The sequence below is a fragment of the Mustela putorius genome, unplaced genomic scaffold (genome assembly GCF_011764305.1).
Source record: "Mustela putorius furo isolate JIRA1106 unplaced genomic scaffold, ASM1176430v1.1 tig00003850_pilon_pilon_pilon, whole genome shotgun sequence".
Classification (NCBI taxonomy): Eukaryota; Metazoa; Chordata; class Mammalia; order Carnivora; family Mustelidae; genus Mustela; species Mustela putorius.
The window spans coordinates 12,679,550-12,700,657 of NW_025422002.1; the positions used below are offsets into that span (position 1 = coordinate 12,679,550).

The following is a 21,108-nucleotide window of genomic DNA, read 5'->3' on the forward strand; positions in this document are numbered from 1 at the left end:
TGTCATTAGGTGGCCTTGGTGTCGCTGCGGGAGCAGCAGCTTTTCCGGGAAAAGCCCAAATGCAGGCCCTTCCGACCCCAGTTGTGGCACCGGGTGGAGAACATGAGCCCACCTCCCTCCTCATTTCTATTTAGGAACTCCTACTTGAATCCATTCCTATACCCTTGAGCCAAGTCTTACCTGGGGAAAAAGAGGCCTCTCTTCCTTAACCTTCTTCACACAGTCGGCTACAAGCCTCTTCATTGCTTTGGGGCAGTTCTTATATAGCTTACTGAGGTCTGGGGAGGCATACCCTCGGCCCACCATGAAGATGATCTAAGAGGAAGCAAACAGTTGAGGGACTAGGTGGAGGAACAACAGTGACAGCAGCAACTTCTATCCTTCCTGCTGCTCAAACTGCAGGAGGCCCAGGGGCTTCCACAGCCCTGTCCAGCCTGTCTGCACCAGGGCACATACCTGATCACGGTTATTGATGTGGGAGTAAGGAAGCTCCCCTGTCATGAGCTCATAGAGCACAATGCCGTAGGAGTAGACATCAGACTGGAAGCTGAACGGGTTGTTATCCTGCATTCGGATCACCTCAGGGGCCTACAAGGACAGAATGCATTCATTCACCACCATCTGGGCCCCACAGGCATCCAGGCACCAGGCCTGTCCCCTCCTGCTGGGCATGAGAGCCCTTTCCTCAGTTTATACTTCTGGCCCGCTCAGGCTCAGCTAACACAGATTCAGGAAGCCTAGCCTCAGCCCCAGCACCTATGCCTTAGCATGGCTTTGGTCACCAGCTTTCAGAAAGCTCACATTTGCCTCCGGCTGCCTGATGTCACTGAAGGCCTCAATGAGGCATCTGGGTACTGGGGAAATGTCAAATGCTCTGAGTCTGCACACAGATCTTCAGGGCACCCCTTCTCCCCTGCACCCTGCCAGTGGGACCCTCGCCTGCTCACCATCCACAGGACAGAGCCAGTGGGTTGTTCAACTTGCTGAGAACCACTCCAGCGCGACTTTACTGTTGCCAAACCAAAATCTCCAATTTTCACCGTCAGGCCTTCGTGGAGAAATATATCTCAATGCTTGTTAAGGACTGTGGTTTCAGAAGAATAGTGAACTTAATTTTGAAACACTTCCCAAAGGTCTTCAGAGCATAGCGTGTCTCTGCCTCCTGTCTGTCCCCAGCCTTCTCTGGTTTGCTTAGATTTCTAAAGTTTTAAAAAGTCCTTCTGAAAGGCCCCTTCCTCCAGGAGGCAAGCAGCAGTTGCTCAGAGTGTCCGATTATATGGCTCGGCCAAAAGTAAGGCAGTTTCCCCGTGCTGCCCTTCCCTGTTTCCACATCTAGGTGCCAGGTCCCTGGCCTTGTGACCTTCCCATGAAACAAGAGTCTTAAACCCCAAGACTTCTAAGGCTGCCATCTGCTGCTGCTTGGAGGCAGGCCTGGCCTGTGATGGCTTACATTTGTTCTGCCTGCTTTGTGCCCTCAAATGACTAAAATGTGAAGAACAAAATGGCATATCCCTCACTGAGCACTGAACACTGTCCTAAGGGATTTCTCAGTAGAATAGGTACTGCTTGGTGACTTCAGATCAAGACCAAACTCACCTCATTTCTGGATAAAGAAGTCAAACACTTTAAGGCTGACTTGGGATCCGCCAAGGCAGTAACGCATACCTCCTTCAAATCTACAGGGTCTACTCATGCTGGGATGTGTCACTCCCAAAAACCCATCACTAAAACATATCCCATACTTCAGACATGTGGCTCAAATAGGCCACATCCCACAATCTGACTCAACCCAACTGTGGCTCCTCTCACTGGCCAAGAAGCAGAAAAGGGCTGTAATGCCATCCACGCTCTTCTTGGCTGCAGGCAGGAGGCACATGCACAAGGGTTACATTTCCTGCCCTAGAGTACAAGCACTCGTCGTCTTCAGTGCCCTTCTATAGGAACACAGTCTCAGAAAGAGGAAGGGTTGGTTCCAACAGTGACCTCTAAAGAAACGACTTCTGTTCACTGAAGAAACAATTTTCAGTAATCACTTCAACGATCTTGAAACATCTGGCCTGCAGCCACTTTCTGACCAGATACACACTGTCCACACGCTAGAAATAAACATGCAAGACAAAAGCTCCATCCCTCCAACTTACATTTAGTAATGAAGAGCATAATAAAACTTTCAACCATAAGCCAAACATGTATCTCAACTCTTGTGGAAATCTTTCCAAAGTCACATTTGCTGGGATAAACTTTAAAAAGTCTCCCTTCTGTTTTTCTAAATTTAGAACTGAGCAAACGAAAGCAACCATCAAAGGATACTGTTGGATTTCATGTCTCTGTGGATGATGTTCTTTGCATGCAAATAGCTGTGAAGGGAAAATAAATCTATTAAAAACAGTCTGAGGGACATGGGTAGAAATAGCTTCAAATTTCGGCTAGGAAGGAAGCCACCGAGCACCTGTTGCCTGGTAAGGGGCTACAGGTGGGGACTGGCTGGGCACTGATACAGGCTAGGCCACATCGTGCCTTGCCTGGAGGTTAGGCGACAGTGACTGAAGCATCTCTCCTACTCAAACAGTAATGCTGACAACCCAAATGTCCACCCACTAATGAACGCGTAAGTAGAATGTGGCCTGCCCATACTGCGGAGTGTTATTCAGCTACAGCAAAGAATGAGGTACTGACACATGCCAAGCCCGTTATGCAAAGTTGAGCTAGACACAAGAGACCTCATTATCTTTCTGTTTGAGAAAGCTCAAGTGAACAAGCATGGGGAGGAGCAGAGGGAAGACAAGCAGACTCCGTGCTGAGTGTAGAACCGGACATGGGGCTCAATGCCAGGACCCCAAGATCATGACCTGAGCTGAAATGAAGAGTCAGACCCTCGACCGACTGAGCCACTCAGGCACCCCTATCTCGTCTTCCATCATGACAAATGTTCTAAAATTAGATCGTGGAGATAGATGTGTGCCCAACTCTGTGAATATATTAAAAATCACTAAGGTGCATGCATTTAAGGGGTTAATTGTATAGTATGTGGAGTATATCCATAATTTTTTTCTATAAAGTAATTCTATTCCTTTTTTTAAGACTATTTATTTATTTGAAATGGAGCAGGAGCAGGGGGCGGGGACAGAGAGAGAACCAGACTCCCCGTTGAGCAGAGAGCCTGAGGTGGGACTCGATCCCAGGACCCCTGGGATCATGAACCAAAGGCACTTAACCAACCGAGCTACCCAGGCACCCCTGGCTAGTTATTTCTTGAAGTGTATAGAAAGTAAATTCCATAAGAATTTTAAAAGGAGAAAGTGAGAGTTTACATAGCATTTGCAAGCACAGATTTAGCTTATACCTTCAGACATGCGGGGCTATGAGGAACTCCCAATCTTCCATGTAAGAGGTACCTCAGAGGAAAAGTGTGACTCATACACCACACCACACACACCCCTTTTGGGTGGTTTCACGTGCAGGTGCTCGGGAGGACTTTTAAGCATGCTCCAAAAGAAAAACAGATTATGGAAAACCATCTGCTCAGTCCCTCCTGCAAAGCAAGTGCGCTTGCCGGTGGGCCATGCCTCAGAGCATGCATTCCCACAGTGGGCAGGGCCATGGCTGTCCAGGCAGGAGGTCTAAATCCCACAATACACTCTTCAGCGTCTGGGTAAATTCTGAGAGCACTGGCTCGAACCCCAATCTAAAGCCCCAAGGCGGGCGGCCTGAGCCTGGACAAGCTACCTTGAGTTCTCACTCCTTCAGCTCACTCCGGAGGCTTCCTTTCCAGCTATGCAACAGTATCACAGAAACCACATAGCAGACTTGGATTTTTCCTAAACTAGGTCCTGACGTCAGATTATGTGTCTTGGCCAAAAGTAAGGCAGTTGATGTCTGCACCCCAGACTTTCTAGCCAGCAAGCCATCTACTCACTCCATTCCCTGAGCAGTCTGGCGGGCGATGTCAATCAACTGGAACATCTGGAATTTAGTCTCCTGGACATGCAGGTGTTTGTAGAGGCTGCTGCCTTCACACCACTGGGTCACAATCGCCAGGTTGTCCTTTGTCATGTACCCCATGAAGAGCAGGATGTTCACGTGCCGTGTTTTGCTAGGGGGACAGGAGGAAAAAGGCTCTGAATCTTCAGCTGCTGCAAAATAGAGATCTACTCTGCTTTCCCACTGATGCTGGGTCCTGTGTGTCCTTGACGCCACCATGCTTACAATCTGGGTGGCTGGCCAAGCAAACATGCAAAATTGCTGATCATTAAGTTGGGTGTTGTGACAAAAGAACCCCGCTGTTATTCACCACAGTGCTGCCCTTGAGAGAGAGGACATTCTCTCCAATTAGCATACACACATGATTCCTCCCACAGGGGTCACGGACCCCTAATCTGTGCAGTCTGTCATCATTCTAACAAGTCTAAATAATGACATTCCTACAAGTCTAAATAATGACTGAAGGACTTCGAAGCTGAAGGTCTTCCAGAATAAGGCAAACTGGCCATACAAAGAGCTCTTGGAAAGAAAGGTGAAAATAGAACCTATTTCTCTATATCTCAAACCACAACCCAGAGCAGAACCTGGGCCCAGAGGCCTGGAGGAGCAGAAGGGGATCTGTGCTCACCACAAGCGGCCCTTCTAGAGGTTTGACAACCAGGTGAGCTGGAGGAAACTTTCCACACCCTTTCACTTACAAGGAAGGACTTCTAGCCACAGGACTCCGCACTGAACACTAAGCACCCATGCCAGCCGTAGGCCCTCAGAGACAGGTGCACATGCGCTGCAGCCCACCTCCTCAGCAGCTTCTGCCCCACCAGCCATGCCCACCCCCTGCCGCTCCGGGGAGGCTGGACAGCCTGCACCCTACTCACCGGAGCACAGCCACCTCGTTCCTGAAGGCCTGGAACTGCTCTGGTGTGGGGTCGACAACCTTTAGGATTTTTACTGCAACATCTCCTGCAAATTAGTTTGTAGTCAGTGCAATCAGTTGAATGACCTTATTTTGTTGCTTTTCACATACCCTAGTTTTGAGAAAGATAGTGAATCACTTATTCAGGTATCACATTACCTACACAAATGGGACAAAAACACAAATTTCTAAATTGTCCGAGTGGCTGAAAAAAGTGATATATTATACTATTATCCTTCAAATACCACCACACGGGCCCTGAACAGGTTTGCTTTCAACTCTTCCTATGAAGCCTGGCCTCCCCAGCAGTGAGGTCACTTGTGATGTGAATGGTCGAAGCTGGGCCTGTGAGGGTGGCAGTGGCAGACACAGGGAGGCCAGCAGACACCCGGTCTTTGGGGCCAGGAGACAGGCCATTTAGCAAGCAACTGATACCAAACTCAGCCGTCACATTTTTTTGTTAGTTTGTTTCGAATTTTTTTTTTAAGATTTTATTCATTTGGCAGAGAGAGCACAAGCGGGGGGGGGAAAGATGGAGTAGCAGGGAGAGGGAGAAGCAGGCTCTCTGCTGAGCAAGGAGCCTGCAGCGGGCCCTGATCCCAGGATTATGATCTGACCCGGAGGCAGACGCTTAACCATCTGAGCCACCCAGGCGCCCCTCAGCAGCCACATTTTAGGGAGACCTAAGATGGTGCCTTTTACAAATTCAAAGAGAATACTAAAATTAAGCTTCTCTGTCTTTAATACCTCAAAGAAGTAATCCTAGTGATTCATTGGTTACTAAGCCCTGGCACAGCGTTATCACCTTCAGTCCTCCTAGCTGTCCTGTGACTTAAGTACTGTTACCCTCATTTCAAAGGCAGCACAAAAGCTCAGTCACTGCCCAAGATCATACAGCCTAAAGCCAGAAGTGCGGGAGCCGGGATCAGAATCCCAGTCTGACTCCAATGGCCGCCCTTCTAACTTCCATACCGACAAAACTGTCACACTGTGAGCTCATTACGTAACCTTAGAAACATCCAGAGACTGATTCTACTTTATGTGTGCTACTGATTTAGAAGCCACTTGCAAGTGTCTCTACACTGTATTTTGAATAGTAATTATAATAAATTACACAAAGCCCTAGAAGGACCTCAGATTTTCTTGGCAAGTGAATTTTACTGGAACACAGACTTTGAGAATCAATCAAAGTTGGCTGACGGCACCTTGGAGGTAATGGAATTCTTCCCCTTATCAAACACACCCCCTTGCAGCCTCTGGGGGAGCATTCCTCACCTCACTTGAGAACCAACTGGCAAAGAGATGGTTCTTATGACAGATACCAAACTGTTGCCCCATGGTCTCTGGTTATATCATCTAAAGGTAAAGTCCCCACTTAATGGCAGGAGCTCATCCAATTCACCAGCACGTGCATTTACAGAGGGCCCAGAGCTGCCTTCTATCTCGGAAGATGGAGCTGGTAAACCCATGCAGCCCCACCTAAGTAAGGTTCCTTCTGACTGAGCAGGAGGGTAAGAGTCTCCTGCAGAGTTGCTCATTCTGGAGCAGTCTGAGCCAAGATAAGAATGCTGGGGGTGGGGGACAGAGAGGAGAGCCAATCTGTTTGCAGAGAGGATATAGAAAGGCTTTCTGAAACAAATGGGATATAAGCCAAGGGAAGAATTTAACCAAATGGGACATCTGCACCAGGAACAAAGGTAAGGTAAGGGGGAATGAAGGAAACATGAGCTATCTTTAGGGAACTCTAGTGTGTGATCTGGGCCCCTACAGACTAGGACAGAAGCCAGGAGGGTCCTGCCCCAAGAGCCTTGCATCCCTTCTGTAGATATAGCCAATAGTGGCGACACTGGTGACAGAAAGGAGGGGTGGAGGCAAGAAACCTCAGGAGGGTGGGCTGATCTGACATGGTAGTCAACGGAGGGTGGAGAAAAGTACAATGCTGGTGGCCTAGGCACTAGGCAGGGCTTTAAAGGGATAGGCCAGGGCGGGCAGAGGAATGCTTGGGGAGACGATGGATGGGCCCTCAGAAGGGCTGCTCTTTGGGACCCTTTTCTACAGCTCTCCCAGGAGTCCACTCCAGCTGTCACTGAACTCACCTTCTGTGTCACCCATTTTGGACCTGATCATAATGTAACCTCAAAGTTCAGAAGACTCACCAGCAGCCAAAGCCCACTTATGGTGACTCACTCTGACCTTGCAGTCCGATGAATATCCTCCACCTCCAGCCTCTACTTTCTGGCAGAGTGAGCAGGACTTACTGTCCCTCTTTAGAGTTCATATTGTTCCATCACCAGAGCCACTTCATATCCTCTCATCTTTCTAAATCCTATTACTCAAATCTGCACTACGGCTCCATGTAAGGCATCCGCTGTCCACACCTATGCCTTCACGCAAGTCACTGGTGGGAAGACTGAACATGGTCAAACCAAGGACAGAGCCTCCGTGGCACCTACAAGGACCCATCCTGCCTGCCAGCTCACGGTCTGCAGTTAAGATAAGAGATTATATGCAATTTTTTACTGAAACTTGAGACTGCATACTATAGCTTTCCTTCAATTTCATGCAAATACTCCAAGCATTGCCATAACAGGAATTCAGTCTGCTAGGAGCAACGGGCAAACATTATAGAAAATGGATTTCAACTCCAATAAAGAACGAACGGTTTTATATTGGCAGGACTCCTCTGAACTAGAAAGAGTTCTCCAGTAATAAGCTCCCCGGTATTCTGAATTTTAGGCCAAGGCTCGCCAAGCCTCCCGAAGGTCTTGCATAATCTGGGACCTACAGATTTCCATCGTCTTTACAAGACCCTACAACTCCCCATGCCTGGACCTTAATCCTATTAGCTTCCAGAAGTTCCTTAAACAGGCAAGTGGACCACCTCAAACCCCTGGTTGCTGCTATCTGCGCATCCCGAGCCTCATGGAAGTGCTACTCCCCCAGCAGAGTCCTCCCTATTAACCCACCCAAACTGGCCACGGGGCCTGCCGCTCCATACTTTTTTTTCCTCCATTTTCTTCTCGTTAGCCCTATTACACACTTTACACTTTGCTCGGTTACTGTCCCCACCAGAATAGAAGCACTGTAAGAGAATGTTTATCTGTTTGGTTTGCTGCTTCATTCATAGCCCCTAGAGGAATGCTTGGAACTAAAGGCATGTTCAGAAAACACCAGATAAAGAAATAAATGAATTCTATGGTACAACCATCAGCAAGGACTGTTATGAACAGACAAGCTGTCTGAAGCCCCGGAGTAGTCTATGTGGACAGTCGCTGGCACAGAGTACTAGGGACCTTACTGCTTGCAGCACAGGTCAGGAGTTGGTTTCTGGTGGGGAAGCTGAGACTCGGTGCCCAGCTGGAGGCCCCCAGGAGTGCATGGTCGTCTGGGCCTCCAACAAGGGCTGATCTCCAACCTGCCCTGGAAGTCCTCAGGGCCAAATACACCATTCAAGTCCACCTCTCCAGCACTCCACTCAACACAACAGACATTTAGTAATACTGCTTCCTACTAATCTCTTCTTTTGAACAGGTTTCAAAGATGACTAGAAAACTGTATTAACATTTCTTACCCTTCTGGAATTATCCACACACCCTTATAGTTGGCAGTCTTAACAACATATAAAGGCTGGTACTTCCTTCCTTTAGCAAGTAATATAAATGACCGAGGTAAATGGCCAGGGAACATGTTACAGAGGGTAGCTCAGAACAACTGCAGAAAGTGGTTATTTTCCTAACACCAGAGCTTCTTACTCTCCCTTAACAGTGAAGTCAGAGCCAAATACTACAAACAAGTTAAGACATTCCTATTGATTTTATCATGTTTTTAGTAGGATACTAGTATCTCATTCAGCTACTACTGAAGAAGGAAGAGCTATTATCAGTTGGTAAATTGGGAATGTTTTTACCTTTTTTAAACACCCATTTCTTGTTTTAAACATTTAGAGTTATCTAAGACATATTAGGTACACCCCTGCTTTCTAGAACAGAATAGAATGAACACCACTCCTGCTCTTCTTACTGACTCAAAAGTTATAAACCTCAGCGCTAGGCTGGGATGGGGACCCAGACATGGATCCACCAGGCTGGTGGCCTCAACACTAAATAGCTCGAGACCGAAGGCTTTGCTGCCTTCCCCTCATGCCGTCAGTGATGGTTCCGGCTACCATCAGTACTGCCATCTGCATCCCTTTTAATGTGTTGTTTATCATTTGCAGAGGCTGGCAAATCAGATCCCAAACTTATGCTCTCTCGGTGTGTGAGCCCAAGGACAGTTTCTCACACAAAGTAAGCAAGCTTTAGTTCATGGATCCGAGGCCTCCATCTTGGCTGCTCAGATACTCGGGTCTACTTTCACAGCTTCTAGGCAGAATCAAAAATTTTAAAAATCACTAAAACAACTGTAATTTTTAACAAACTGAATGAACATTATATTGTATAAGGAACCAGAAAAACAGCAACAACAACAACAACACACATACAAACACACACAAAGAAGTATAACACAAACAATCCAGAAATATGGTTTCCCTGGGCCTCCTGTTTTATTTTTTCATTCGCAGACCATGGCTTGCTTTCTGAGGGACTTACATAGGAGTGCATTGCTCCTTGTTCCTCTTGACTTTCAAAACTTAAAAAAGACTATAATCTTAAAAGTATTAGACATGTCATCTACAGTCTAAATGAAGTCTTTCTGGAAGTAACACTGTAACAAATATATCCCCTTACCATAGTCCAAAAGCTTACAGAATTGAGAGAAAACACAAGCTCACAGGTAGTACTGTGACAAATATAACTAATGCTTTGAAAAATTACGAATCCTCCCCAAATAAGAATGCTCAAGAGGAAACTTAAATTTGAGCACAACTTAACTAGGTCTTATTGGCTTTCAGCTGATGCTTTAACAATGTGGTATAAAAATTAAGTGCAGGGGCACCTGGGTGTCTCAGCTGGTTAAGCATCCAACTCAGGTCATAATCTCAGGGTTGTGGGACTGAGCCCCACATCAGGCTCCCTGCTGATCAAGGAGTTTGTTGGAGATTCTCTCACCCTCTGCCCATCCCCCAACTCTTTAAAATAAATAAATAAATCTTTTCTTTAAAATGATTACATTCTCCTAATGGAAGCATTAAAAGCAATATGCACTGCTCCACCTCCTGTAATTACTAACAGCCTTGTCTCAGATACAAGCACTCAATCCCACAAGATTGCATTCTCCTTCCATGGGACAATACTAAATAAAAGCTTTTGCACAGCAAGTAAACTGTCAACAAAAACAGAAAGAATGGGAGAAGGTATTTGCAAATAATTTATAAGGAGTTAAAATCCAAAATATATCTCAAGAAATACCAAAAAGACAATCTGATTTAAAAATGGACAGAAAAAAAAAAAATGGAGAGAGAGGGTCACCTGGGTGACTCAGTGGGTTAAGCCTCTGCCTTCGGCTCAGGTCATGATCTCAGGGTCCTAGGATCAAGCCCCACATGGGGCTCTCTGCTCAGCAGGGAGCCGACTTCCCCAGCCTCTCTCTCTCTCTCTGTCTGCCTCTCTACTTGTGATCTCTGTCAAATAAATAAAATCTTAATAAAAAAAGAAATGGACAGGGGGGGCGCCATAGGGGGTGGCTCAGTCGCTAAGCATCTGCCTTAGGCTCAGGTCATGATCCTGGCATCGAGCCCCACATCAGGTTCCCCGCTGCGGGTGGGCCTGCTCCTCCCTCTCCAGCTCCCTCATGCTTGTGCTCCCTCTCTCGCGATCTCTCATAAATAAATGAAATCTTAAAAAAAAAAAAAATGTACAGAGAGGTTCTAAATAGACATTTCCCAAAGAAGATATACAAAAGGTAAACAGGTATATGAAAAGGTGCTCAATATCCCTATTATCAGGGAAATGTAGATCAAAACTCACAACTACAATTGAGTATCCCCTCACATCTGTCAGAATGGTTAGTATCAAAAAGACAAGAAATAACAAGAGTTGGAGAAGATGTAGAATAAAAGGAAACCCTGTGCACTGTTTATAGGTATGTAAACTGGTGCAGCCACTGTGGAAAACTATGGAAGTTTCTCAAAAGATTAAAAATAGAACTACCATAAGATCCAGTAATTATACTGCTAGGTATTTACCAAAGAAGACGAAAACACTAACTTGAAAAGATATCTGCACCCCACATTCACGGCAGCATTATTTACAATAACCAAGACATGGAAGCAACTTAAGTGTGCAGCCATTAATGAATAAAGATGTGATATATATATACACAATGAAACATTCCTCAGCCATTAAAAAAAAGAGAGATCTTGCCATTTACAACATAATGGATGGACGTAGAGGGCATTTTTTTTTTTTAAAGATTTTATTTATTTATTTGACAAAGAGAGAGATCACAAGCAGTCAGAGAGGCAGGCAGAGAGACAAGGGGAAGCAGGCTCCCTGTGGGGCTCAGTCCCAAAACCCTGAGATCATGACCTGAGCCGAAGGCAGAGGCTTAACCCACTGAGTCACCCAGGAACCCCCCTAGAGGGTATTATGCTAAATGAAATAATTCTGTGAAATAAAAATACCATATGATTCCACCTACACATGGAATCTAAAAAATAAAACAAGTGAACAAACAACAAGAAAGGCACAAACAGACTCACAAATACAGAGAACTGGTGGTGTGGGTGGGGGGAGGGTGTGGCCACAGGAAATGGGGGAATGGGCCAAACAGGTGAGGGGGATCAAGAGGTACAAACCTCCAGTTATAAAATAAGTAAGTCACAGAGATAAAAATTACAGCATTAGGAATACAGTCAATAATATTAATACTGCATCGTCACAGAGATGGCAGCTATAATTAGTGTGGTGAACATGATGTACAAGATTGTCAAATCACTATGTTGTACACTTGAAACTAATAGAGAACACTGTAGGTCAACCATACTTCAATAGTTTAAAAAAATTTTTTTTGTTTTCCTAAGGGAATCGCCCATTTATGACATCTATCCATATGTTAATAATGTAAGGTACTCAGAAGACTGGAGGTCTTTCTCAGTTTTCAATATCTTGATTTTAATGCTCTGTTCATTTGATGCTCTTATCCTCTCTCAATCTCTGCCCCTGTTGTATAAAGACAAACATGAAACCATCCAAAATGGAAATATACCTAGGCATTTTCAGGTTTTGTTTTGTTTTTGTTTGCTTCATTAAAATGTGAATTTAGAAGGATGCCTTTTGGGGAACATGTAGTATTTTCCAAAAAATACTCCCAATATTTGCTAATATCCTAAAGCCAGAGTCATTAAAAATCTGTTATGTTGCCAAAAATCATGTTATGTTGCCAAAATACATAAACTGTGGCCACAGGTATTAAAATAGTACATTTCTTCCAAGTGACAAAGTGTTTCCATTACAATAAGAACACTAACATTCCACATAGATTCAAGAATGAAGTCTGCGTGCTCCCTGCTTGATGGGGGTTCCCCACAACTGACCCAAGGCAGTACAAGAGAACTTGCTTCATGAAGCTCCTGGCTGTCCTGAGCCCAGCTATTTGACTATGGGCATGTTAGTTCATTCCCCTCTTGGGACCTCGGTTTTCTACATGCAAATCTCTCAGGTTCTTTCCAGCTTTCGGTTTCTAGAATCCATGCCCTCCTCACAGTAGCAGACTCTTACTCCTCTAAGGAACCTGAAAACACCTCCCCCGTGCAGCCTGTATTTAATCAGTTCCTGAGACTTGACTGGAGGGCTCACTCTTCCTCATCAATTTCTAGGTTCACCTGGAAACCATATCATATCAACTGCAGCATCACCAAATCTAAAAAGAAAGCTATGAAAGGTCACTGAGATATTAAGTTCAAGCTTTAGAGGTAATCAGGTATCCCTGAAGAGCACCACTGTGAACCACACAGCACAATGAACTGATGGTATCCCCTTCTTGGCCCTTTCTGGGCCTTGCAGTAAAGGGAGTGCCCCCCAACATACCGTGCCACTTGCCCTTATACACCGTTCCAAAGGAGCCTGACCCAATCCGAGTGGAGAGCATCACTTCGCTGGCTTCTATTTCCCAGTAATAGCTTGAATCTCTCTGTCCACGAGGCCTCTGAAACCAGCAGAGATCATTAACACACTCCATGGAATGGTAAATCTGTTTAAGGAGGGTGTCAGAGAAAAGAACAACCCAAATCCACACATCCCCCTATCTTTTAGAGAAAGACACTGTCATTCCAATTTTGGTATTTTGAAAAAATTGTATTTTAGCTGTGCCCTGCCTTACAATAAGCCAACAAATTCTTTAACACAAGCATGCCAAAAATGGCAGACATTTATAATAACTTTCATTAACTTTTTTTTAATAGAGCCCCCCAACCCCCACTAAAAGTATTCCCATTTCTGATTAGTTTTTTCTTAGTAAATCCTAAAATATAGGAGGTACTGTAAGCCATACTCACAATTTTGTTTTTCTCCTGGGTCCCAGATCCTGGTGCCCGCTCTCTCTGTGCTGGCACAGGGGTTTTGGGCTGTGACCAGCCTGTTGGGCTCAGATTGTTAGGGCTGCTGGACAAGGCTGAAGGTGAGGCTTAATAGACAAGACAAACAGAATCCACACATGGATAAGCCAACGGAAGATACACAGCATAAAGAGAAAAAGCCCATTATTATTTGCTAAACTTTGGACAAGTACCTGATTCACTGTGGCTTCGAATTGCATCCTGAAACAGAAAAGGAAAGCTGGTCAATTTCTGCACCAGAAAAGATGTTCTCTGGGGGAAGGAAAAGGGAAAAGGAGAATTTGCAGGAACAAAGTAGATTATAAATCTCTAAAATACAAAAGGCCTAATTATATACTTTAACTTTCCTTTGATTAATTTTACCAAATGTCAGTGGTCAATTATCTCCAAGATTATCATCAAATATTAGAACTGATGTTAGCTTTTTCATATATCACATTCTTTTGGAATGGAAACTACATTGTTTTCCTCAGGAGAAAGCAATGCATATAGCAAAGTGATACTCATGCAAGAACACTAGCAAAGTTACTATCAGCTGAGATCTTTTCAATGACTGAGGATCTTGCTCCACTGAGGCTCAAGCAAAACAAAACAAAACAGAACTTGGCGATCAGGTGGCAAGCTCACTCCTACTCTTCTAGTTCAGGGCATACTGACCAGAAGCACCGTAACTACGTAACTCTACCCAAGCCTAAAATCATGAAATGCTGGAAGGACAATAAATCCCCTAGTCCAAAACCTACATTTTACATATGAGAAAACAAATATAAACAAATAAAGAGACTTGGCCAGGACCACACAGCCAGTAGGTGGCAGAAATAGAACCAGAAACCATCACCATGGATCTCAGCCCTGAGCTCATTTGCCACAAAATGCTCCTGAGACCTTATGAGTAAGCTTTGAAATTAGTTACATTCTACTTAGGTAAGAAGTCAAAGGCTACCTTTAGAACTTACTAGAAACTGTTTGGGTAGAACAGTTTAAATCACAAGGCCTTCCATAAGACCTATATTTCTATTTTATAAATCTTTATTTGGAATATACAAATAGTTATTATATAAAGCCATTTGGCTTCCATATCCTCAAAAAGGGTATTTTTCTGGGGACCCCAATTCTGTTTTCTTTGTGTAACCACAATAAAGATACTTTTTTCACACGACTATTAATGGAATGTTCCCATTCCATAACATTTTTACAAGATAAAAAGAATAAAAAACCAAGCCACCCCTCCCCCTAACTCTGGCAGCCCCAAGCAATAAAGCCTGGATCTGGGGTTCCCAAATGTGGCCAGTCTTCAGAATCACCTGGAGGTGTGTTTAAGAGCAGATTCCTCCTCCACTCAACTAGGATTGATTAAGCATTTCTGGGAAGAAAGGTGGGAAGCCCAGGAATCTGTTTTTAAGTGGACAGGATGACTGCCAGGTAGGCAAAACACTGGCCAAAATTAACCTGAATTTCAACAGAATATTCAGCAGCTATAGCTTTATTATCCAACCAATGCACTCTATTTTTTAATCCATGCATGGCACAATGTATTTTTACTGAACAGAATTATATATCATGTTCTAGGATTTTTTTCTTGTCACAGTAATTTTCTGCCCCACATACATTATATACCTCATATTTTTATTCTGAGCTAATTTCTATAGTTGGACTTATCCTAGAAAGAACTTTTCAATCATCTTGGAATCTAAATATTAAGGAGAACAACAAATAGTTTAAACAAAGAATGTATACTTTAGAAAAGCCGAATCATATGTGATTTTTAAAAAAGAATCAAAATTTGCTCTGCCTCTAAAGCTTAGAGAGAATTAACACAATAGTGCTAGATATTTTTTAATAAAAATGCAAGAATTTTCACTTTTAATGTCCCCTCTAAGCATTAGGGTGTTTACACAGAAATAAATCATAACAGAAGTCACTAGTTTATCATTTTATTATCAGGACTAATCATGATAGAAGTAACAAAATTCAGAGCTTGCATACACATGACCGACCTCCTCACAATAATCTTGTGCTATTCAAAGTGCCCCCAAAATGGCCAGTTCAGGCCCACATTCAGAAGCCAACATTTTTTTGAATCCCTGCCACCACCGACTTGGTAGAAAAGCACACGGAAAATGATTCAAGGTCTGAGAGAGGTACAGATGTACCTGAAGTGGCAGGTGTCCCTGAGGTTTTTCCAGGAGTACTTCATAATGCAGAGAGAATATAGCTGTCATTGACAAGCTTTTAGCAAAAGATTTTCAGGGCATACCAATCAAATGGATATATCTGGTTTCTGAATGAGGTATAAATACAACAGTGATGCGCTGGGCACCAACTAAATAAATCTAGTATTAGTCTTTGGCTGGAATTAATTTTTTAAAAATACATTTTAATGCCCCTGGCCTCAAAATCTCACTTGAGAAAACTTATTTCACCTGTCCGCAATCCCACATACAATATATACATATATTTTTTACTTCTATATACTCTATTGTCAAAAAAGAAAACAGGAAAAAAAGTCTGGCAAGAAGTATTAAATTTAACTTAGTGACTGTTTCATTTGATAGGCTATTGTCTGAAGGTCTTAGCAAGCCTATTAATTTACAAGAAAGCAAAGGCATGAAGAAGAATACCTACTCTTCCCCTCAAACAAAATCGTCTGGACCACGCCCTGGGAGAAGCATTCAGGCTGTTATTCTAGTCCAAAGCAATGAGAAATAAAGAAGAATAAAGAACAAAGGAAGTATTTTAAGTGATTCAGTTGTTATTAAAGATGAATTAGAAAGCAAAACCAAACAAATGAAACACACCAAAAAGCCAAGAACAGAAAAAGCAGTTTGAAAATGTTAGCTTTGGGTACTTTAACATCTCCCTAAATAACCTGCTTAGTAATTCAATGAAGACTCCCCCTTTTATTTCTAAATAAAATCACTTAGTCTCTCTCAGAGTTTGTAGCTCTCCATCACTATTATTTTCTTTCCCACACCAAAATGAAACTACTCTTTATATAGCTCATTCACTAGTTCACTCAGTCCTATTCAAATCTAAAATGGAAAGAACGAGTTCAAATGTTAACATTTCTTCAAGAAATTTTAGTTCTTGACAGACACACCAATCAGATTATTCATCCAGTCTACAGATGTAGCGGTTAAAAAATAAATTCACAAGATCCAGGGTCCTGAGAAAGCACAGCAACATTCTTTATCAGGTTTGAAACCCAAAACTCTCTGACACAACAGTCAACCCCACCCCAGTAACCAACTGATACTCCTCACCACCCACAAGGGGCCCCATTACCTCAATCATCCTGCTGTCCACAGGCAGGGTGGTGCTGACCATGTGGACATTAGGTGTGGACGTGGACCTCTGCCTCTGGGAAAGGGAACCTTCAGAGGAAGGGCTGGAGGAGTTGAATGTGAAGGCATGGGGTGTGGAATATCTGTGCTGGGAACTAGACCAGGAGAAAAAAGAAAACTCCATGAATGACACTCAGACCTCCCCACTGGTAAAGTCTTTCAACTACTTATTTCATTAAGATACTCAGCGACAAATCCTACTTGTACTAAAACCTTGGACAAATGTCCCTTTCTTTCAACAGGCACAACTTAAAAAACACCTTCTGTCTAGGTGCTTCTGCACGCCAATTTTTGAAAAGGGAAGAATACATGTACTTGAAATTCACATGAAAACAACAGTACATTTTAAGTTGTCTTCTTTTTAATAAATTACCTCTATAGAATATACAAAATTTTCAGGCCATCTCTAGGGAAGAACAGATTACCATTTGCCAACCATGCCACCACCAACCAAGTGAGTTGGCACCTGCCCAGGTTAGAGACTGATTTAGAGAGCTTGAAGGTAGAGCCTTAGATTTAAGACAGACTACTGAGCATCTCTGCAAAAAGGCCAGCATTTTAGCTACCATGCACCCTCTCCCCACTTAACAAGCTTTCAAAGTCAGTTAATGTGAATTCAGTTTTCAAGATGCCAATGCCAAATGCAAAATAATCCCTGGCATCTTCCAGCCAACCCCACCCCCCATCAACCACACTGGGAATGTGCAGTCGGTATATGTTTTCATTATTTGCTTTATAAATTATCTAGAGTTTTGTTCAGATTCAAGTAATATCATGCATGAATTCAAGGAATAAAAGGCTAGTTTTTATAAGAGAAATTGTTCTACTGCTTTGAAAAATTACCTTCTCAAATAACTGAATCTTTAGGCCCTCAGAACCTTGTCTTCTAGTATGAAATTTTCAGAAGCCTGCACAATTTTGGTCAGATTTTGCATTTCAAATTATCAAGAAAAATAAAAGTCATACACAAATGTATACCCAGATACCATTTCAATACAAATTCCTTGTTCCAAGGTATGCTGCCTTTAAAATTTTCCATGGTAGTTTTTAAAAGGTCATTAAATGTTATTCAATTATATATATACACACACATTAATGTCAAATACTCTGACAAAGATACAGACTTTATTTTAGGTTCCAAATTCATGTCTAACACTGAACAAGACCTGTAAACTCAACAAAGCTCTGACTTTAAAGCTGAAGAACAGAATAAAAACAAGTTATATCTAAATCCACAGGCACATTAGAAAGGATATTTATATTAAAAAGCTTAATTCGAGGGCCCATTCAGCTCAGGTCATGATCCCAGAGTGCTGGGATCAAGTCCCACATCAGGGTCCCTGCTCAGCAGGGAATCCGCTTCTCCTTCTGACCCTCATCCCACTTGTGCTTCCTCTCTCTCTCTCTCAAATAAATAAATAAAATTTATATAAAAATTTTTAAAAATCTAATTTGACTCTTTTTAAAGATCGCAGTCTGGGGCACCTGGGTGGCTCAGTGGCTTAGGCCTCTGCCTTCGGCTCAGGTCATGATCCCAGGGTCCTGGGATTGAGCCACATCGGGCTCTCTGCTCAGCAGGGAGCCTGCTTCCCTTCCTCTCTCTCTGCCTGCCTCTCTGCCTACTTGTGATCTATGTCTGTCAAATAAATAAAATCTCTAAAAAAAATAAATAAAAATAAAAAAATAAAGATCGCAGTCTATTAAATACTATTGTTTTATAAACGCAAGGCCATAATTAGCATTCCAAAAAGTTATGAGTTTTATTTTTATTGGGTAACTGTATATAGTATATAGACCCTTCCCTTGAGGTGCAACTTGCTACCATACTGAGGGAGGAAAATTGTGAAACTCTTTTTAAAATGTGATGAGCTATTAAGGGACATGCTATATAAGAGAAGAAAACTGCAGTCACACTTTCCAGAATATAAAAGCTACAGGACCACATTTTGCTCTAACATCAATATTAAGTCCCGCAGAAGTAGTAAAGAGCTTACGCAGGAGGAAAGGGAATATAAAGCAACTCTGGAGGGTCTTCTGTATTCAGGCCCACCCACCCCAATGTAATTTTCCAAATAAAAGCTGTAAGTAAAAAAGATTACCTAACAGGCATCCGGGAAACAGACTCTCGCATCCGACGCATCGTCAAAGAAGGCAGTGCTGGGACCCCACTATCACCAATAGTAGAATTTGGAAACAATCTACATGAAATCACAGGAAGACTGGTTTATTAGAATTGCAGTAATTTTACAGAGTCAGACTGCCTTGCCTTGCTACTCTTGCTAACAGCTACTCAAACTAAACATCTAGTCACATTTTGCTTGACCATTTTAGGCTATCCGAGCAAAAGGACTACCAACCCAAATGACTGGGTTTGAATGAGTACAGAATGTGAAGAATACTGACCTGCCAATGAACATATAGACTCTAGGGTGCATTTCTTTTAAAAAAAAAAATACTGGCCCAGTATCCAGTTATATCAAAATAATGCTTTTTAACACTTCCGTAAGGTACATTATAATCTAAATCACACAGAACTTTTCTGGAAATATTCTGTCTTGGAAACACAAAGATGAAAAGACTGAATATGAAAAATAAACACCATTCAGCACCAAAAATCATAAATAAAAGTGATATTAGCATTAACTGGGCATCTTCTTTTTCATGAGATGAACACTTGTGCCTAACAATTTCACAGGTTAGCTACATCAGTTAATCCTCAAAGGAACCCTGCAAGGAGAGGGTAATACCCTTTGTCTTCAGATGAATGGACCTGAGCCTCAGCGGTGGTTACATTTAGTTAATGGTAATGCTGACATTCTCACCCGTGCCTGCTAAACTCCTAGGCTGTGCCACTTGGGCTACACAAGCAAAAGCAATGTAACTACCACGAAAGCAAAAAAAGGCATTCCCATCATGGTTTAATGGTAACACTCCCTTTTTCTCCTACTCCCAAAAAGGGATAAAACTTTTGACTTTTCATACCCCTCCTCCTGCCCCATTAACAGTTCTTAAAAGGCAAATTGGAACATGTACTTTCAGCTTAAACATCATTAAACACGGGGCACCTGGGTGGCTCAGTGGGTTAAGCCTCTGCCTTTGGATCAGGTCATGATCTCAGGGTCCTCGGATTGAGTCCCACATCAGGCTCTCTGCTCGACAGGAAGCCTGCTTCATCCTCTCTCTCTCTCTCTCTCTCTCTCTGCCTGCCTCTCTGCCTACTTGTGATCTCTGTCAAATAAAGTCTTAAAAAAAAAAAAATCACTAAACACAAGTATCTTTTGACGTTTTACATTTACATCACTTTAATGTTTTCTCCAGTCTGAGGGGAAGAAAATAACACCAGCTATGCTTTCTGCCCCTTCTCAATAACAAAGGCTTAGCATATTTAACAGAGTAGTCTCTACCAGTAACCTAACAGATGATACTGTTGAGAGAGAAAAGCCAAAATTTTTGGTTTTCACATCTTTTTGCTCTTTGCTTTACTGAATCACAGCACGTCAATCTCTATTTGACAGGTAACAGTCTTATAACTGCTTGTTTTAGAGACCTATGCCACACTACAACTCACTGGCTTCAAAACTGTCATGCTTTTAAAGTAGATGGCTTCCAGATCATGATAATTCATGTAATACGTCTAAAACCCAGACTTGTCATTCAAATACACAATAAGCACCTTCAAAAGAGTTTATGCCTTCCTAACCACTTATATTCTTTGAAATAAGAACGATGCCTTACAAGAGCTGTCTGATATTACTCCAATCCACACACATAGTAGGAACTTTGGTGCTACAGTGCTCATGAAATTTGTAGCCACAAGTCTGACAACGAAATCCATTTAGCAGGAACTTCTGACAGATGTCACAGAACGCAAGCTTCAGAAAGGTCTTCCGTGCCTGGAATAAGAACACAGATGTAAATTATGTTGAACTAATGAAAGACAACAAAAAACAAAGTAGGTTCCTTCTTGGTCCCCAAGAGGTCTTACAGAATGAAGAATCATACTTTCGACACTTGTAAAATTCATGCCTAGAAATTAAAGTATATCTGTGGCTAACTAAACCTAAATTGCTAATTAAACAATGTGGCTAATTAAACAATGGCATAATGGCAGCTTTGAACAATCCAAAAATATTTATGTCTAGTACCTCTGAGAAAGTCCTATTATGTCAGCCAAAGTGCCCAACATGCCACAAAAAGAGAACACTGTAACTTACAAAGTTGTGTGTTGTGAGGGGAACGTGATCCAGGAAATCTACTTGAAGTTCTTCTCCAATCAACGAGGCAGCATCAGTATTCCAATCTAAACGTGCCTTTTTACTGAAGGAGATTTTAAAAAACATAATATAAAAGGGAAATGTTTAAACAAGGTAAGAGCT

At 42.7% G+C, this 21,108-nt stretch overlaps 1 protein-coding gene across 8 annotated transcripts in view; it reads right to left on the bottom strand.

Moving 5' to 3' along the window:
* RAF1 (Raf-1 proto-oncogene, serine/threonine kinase) overlaps nt 1-21,108 on the bottom strand; it is an 86,258-nt gene that overhangs the window by 1,077 nt on the left and 64,073 nt on the right. For 6 of the 8 annotated variants that reach the window (XM_004738553.3, XM_004738555.3, XM_004738554.3 and 3 more), the window contains 14 exons: nt 20,947-21,049; nt 20,468-20,625; nt 18,832-18,930; nt 16,674-16,827; nt 16,014-16,073; nt 13,562-13,589; nt 13,329-13,456; nt 12,862-12,979; nt 4,857-4,941; nt 3,917-4,093; nt 2,311-2,357; nt 948-1,066; nt 457-588; nt 181-315 (listed from right to left, as the gene is read on the bottom strand). In XM_004738553.3, coding sequence (XP_004738610.1) covers nt 181-315; nt 457-588; nt 948-1,066; nt 2,311-2,357; nt 3,917-4,093; nt 4,857-4,941; nt 12,862-12,979; nt 13,329-13,456; nt 13,562-13,589; nt 16,014-16,073; nt 16,674-16,827; nt 18,832-18,930; nt 20,468-20,625; nt 20,947-21,049 — 1,543 coding nt within the window. The remainder of the gene's footprint in view (nt 1-180; nt 316-456; nt 589-947; nt 1,067-2,310; nt 2,358-3,916; nt 4,094-4,856; nt 4,942-12,861; nt 12,980-13,328; nt 13,457-13,561; nt 13,590-16,013; nt 16,074-16,673; nt 16,828-18,831; nt 18,931-20,467; nt 20,626-20,946; nt 21,050-21,108) is intronic. The other 2 variants (XM_004738557.3, XM_045063331.1) reach the window with 1 other exon arrangement.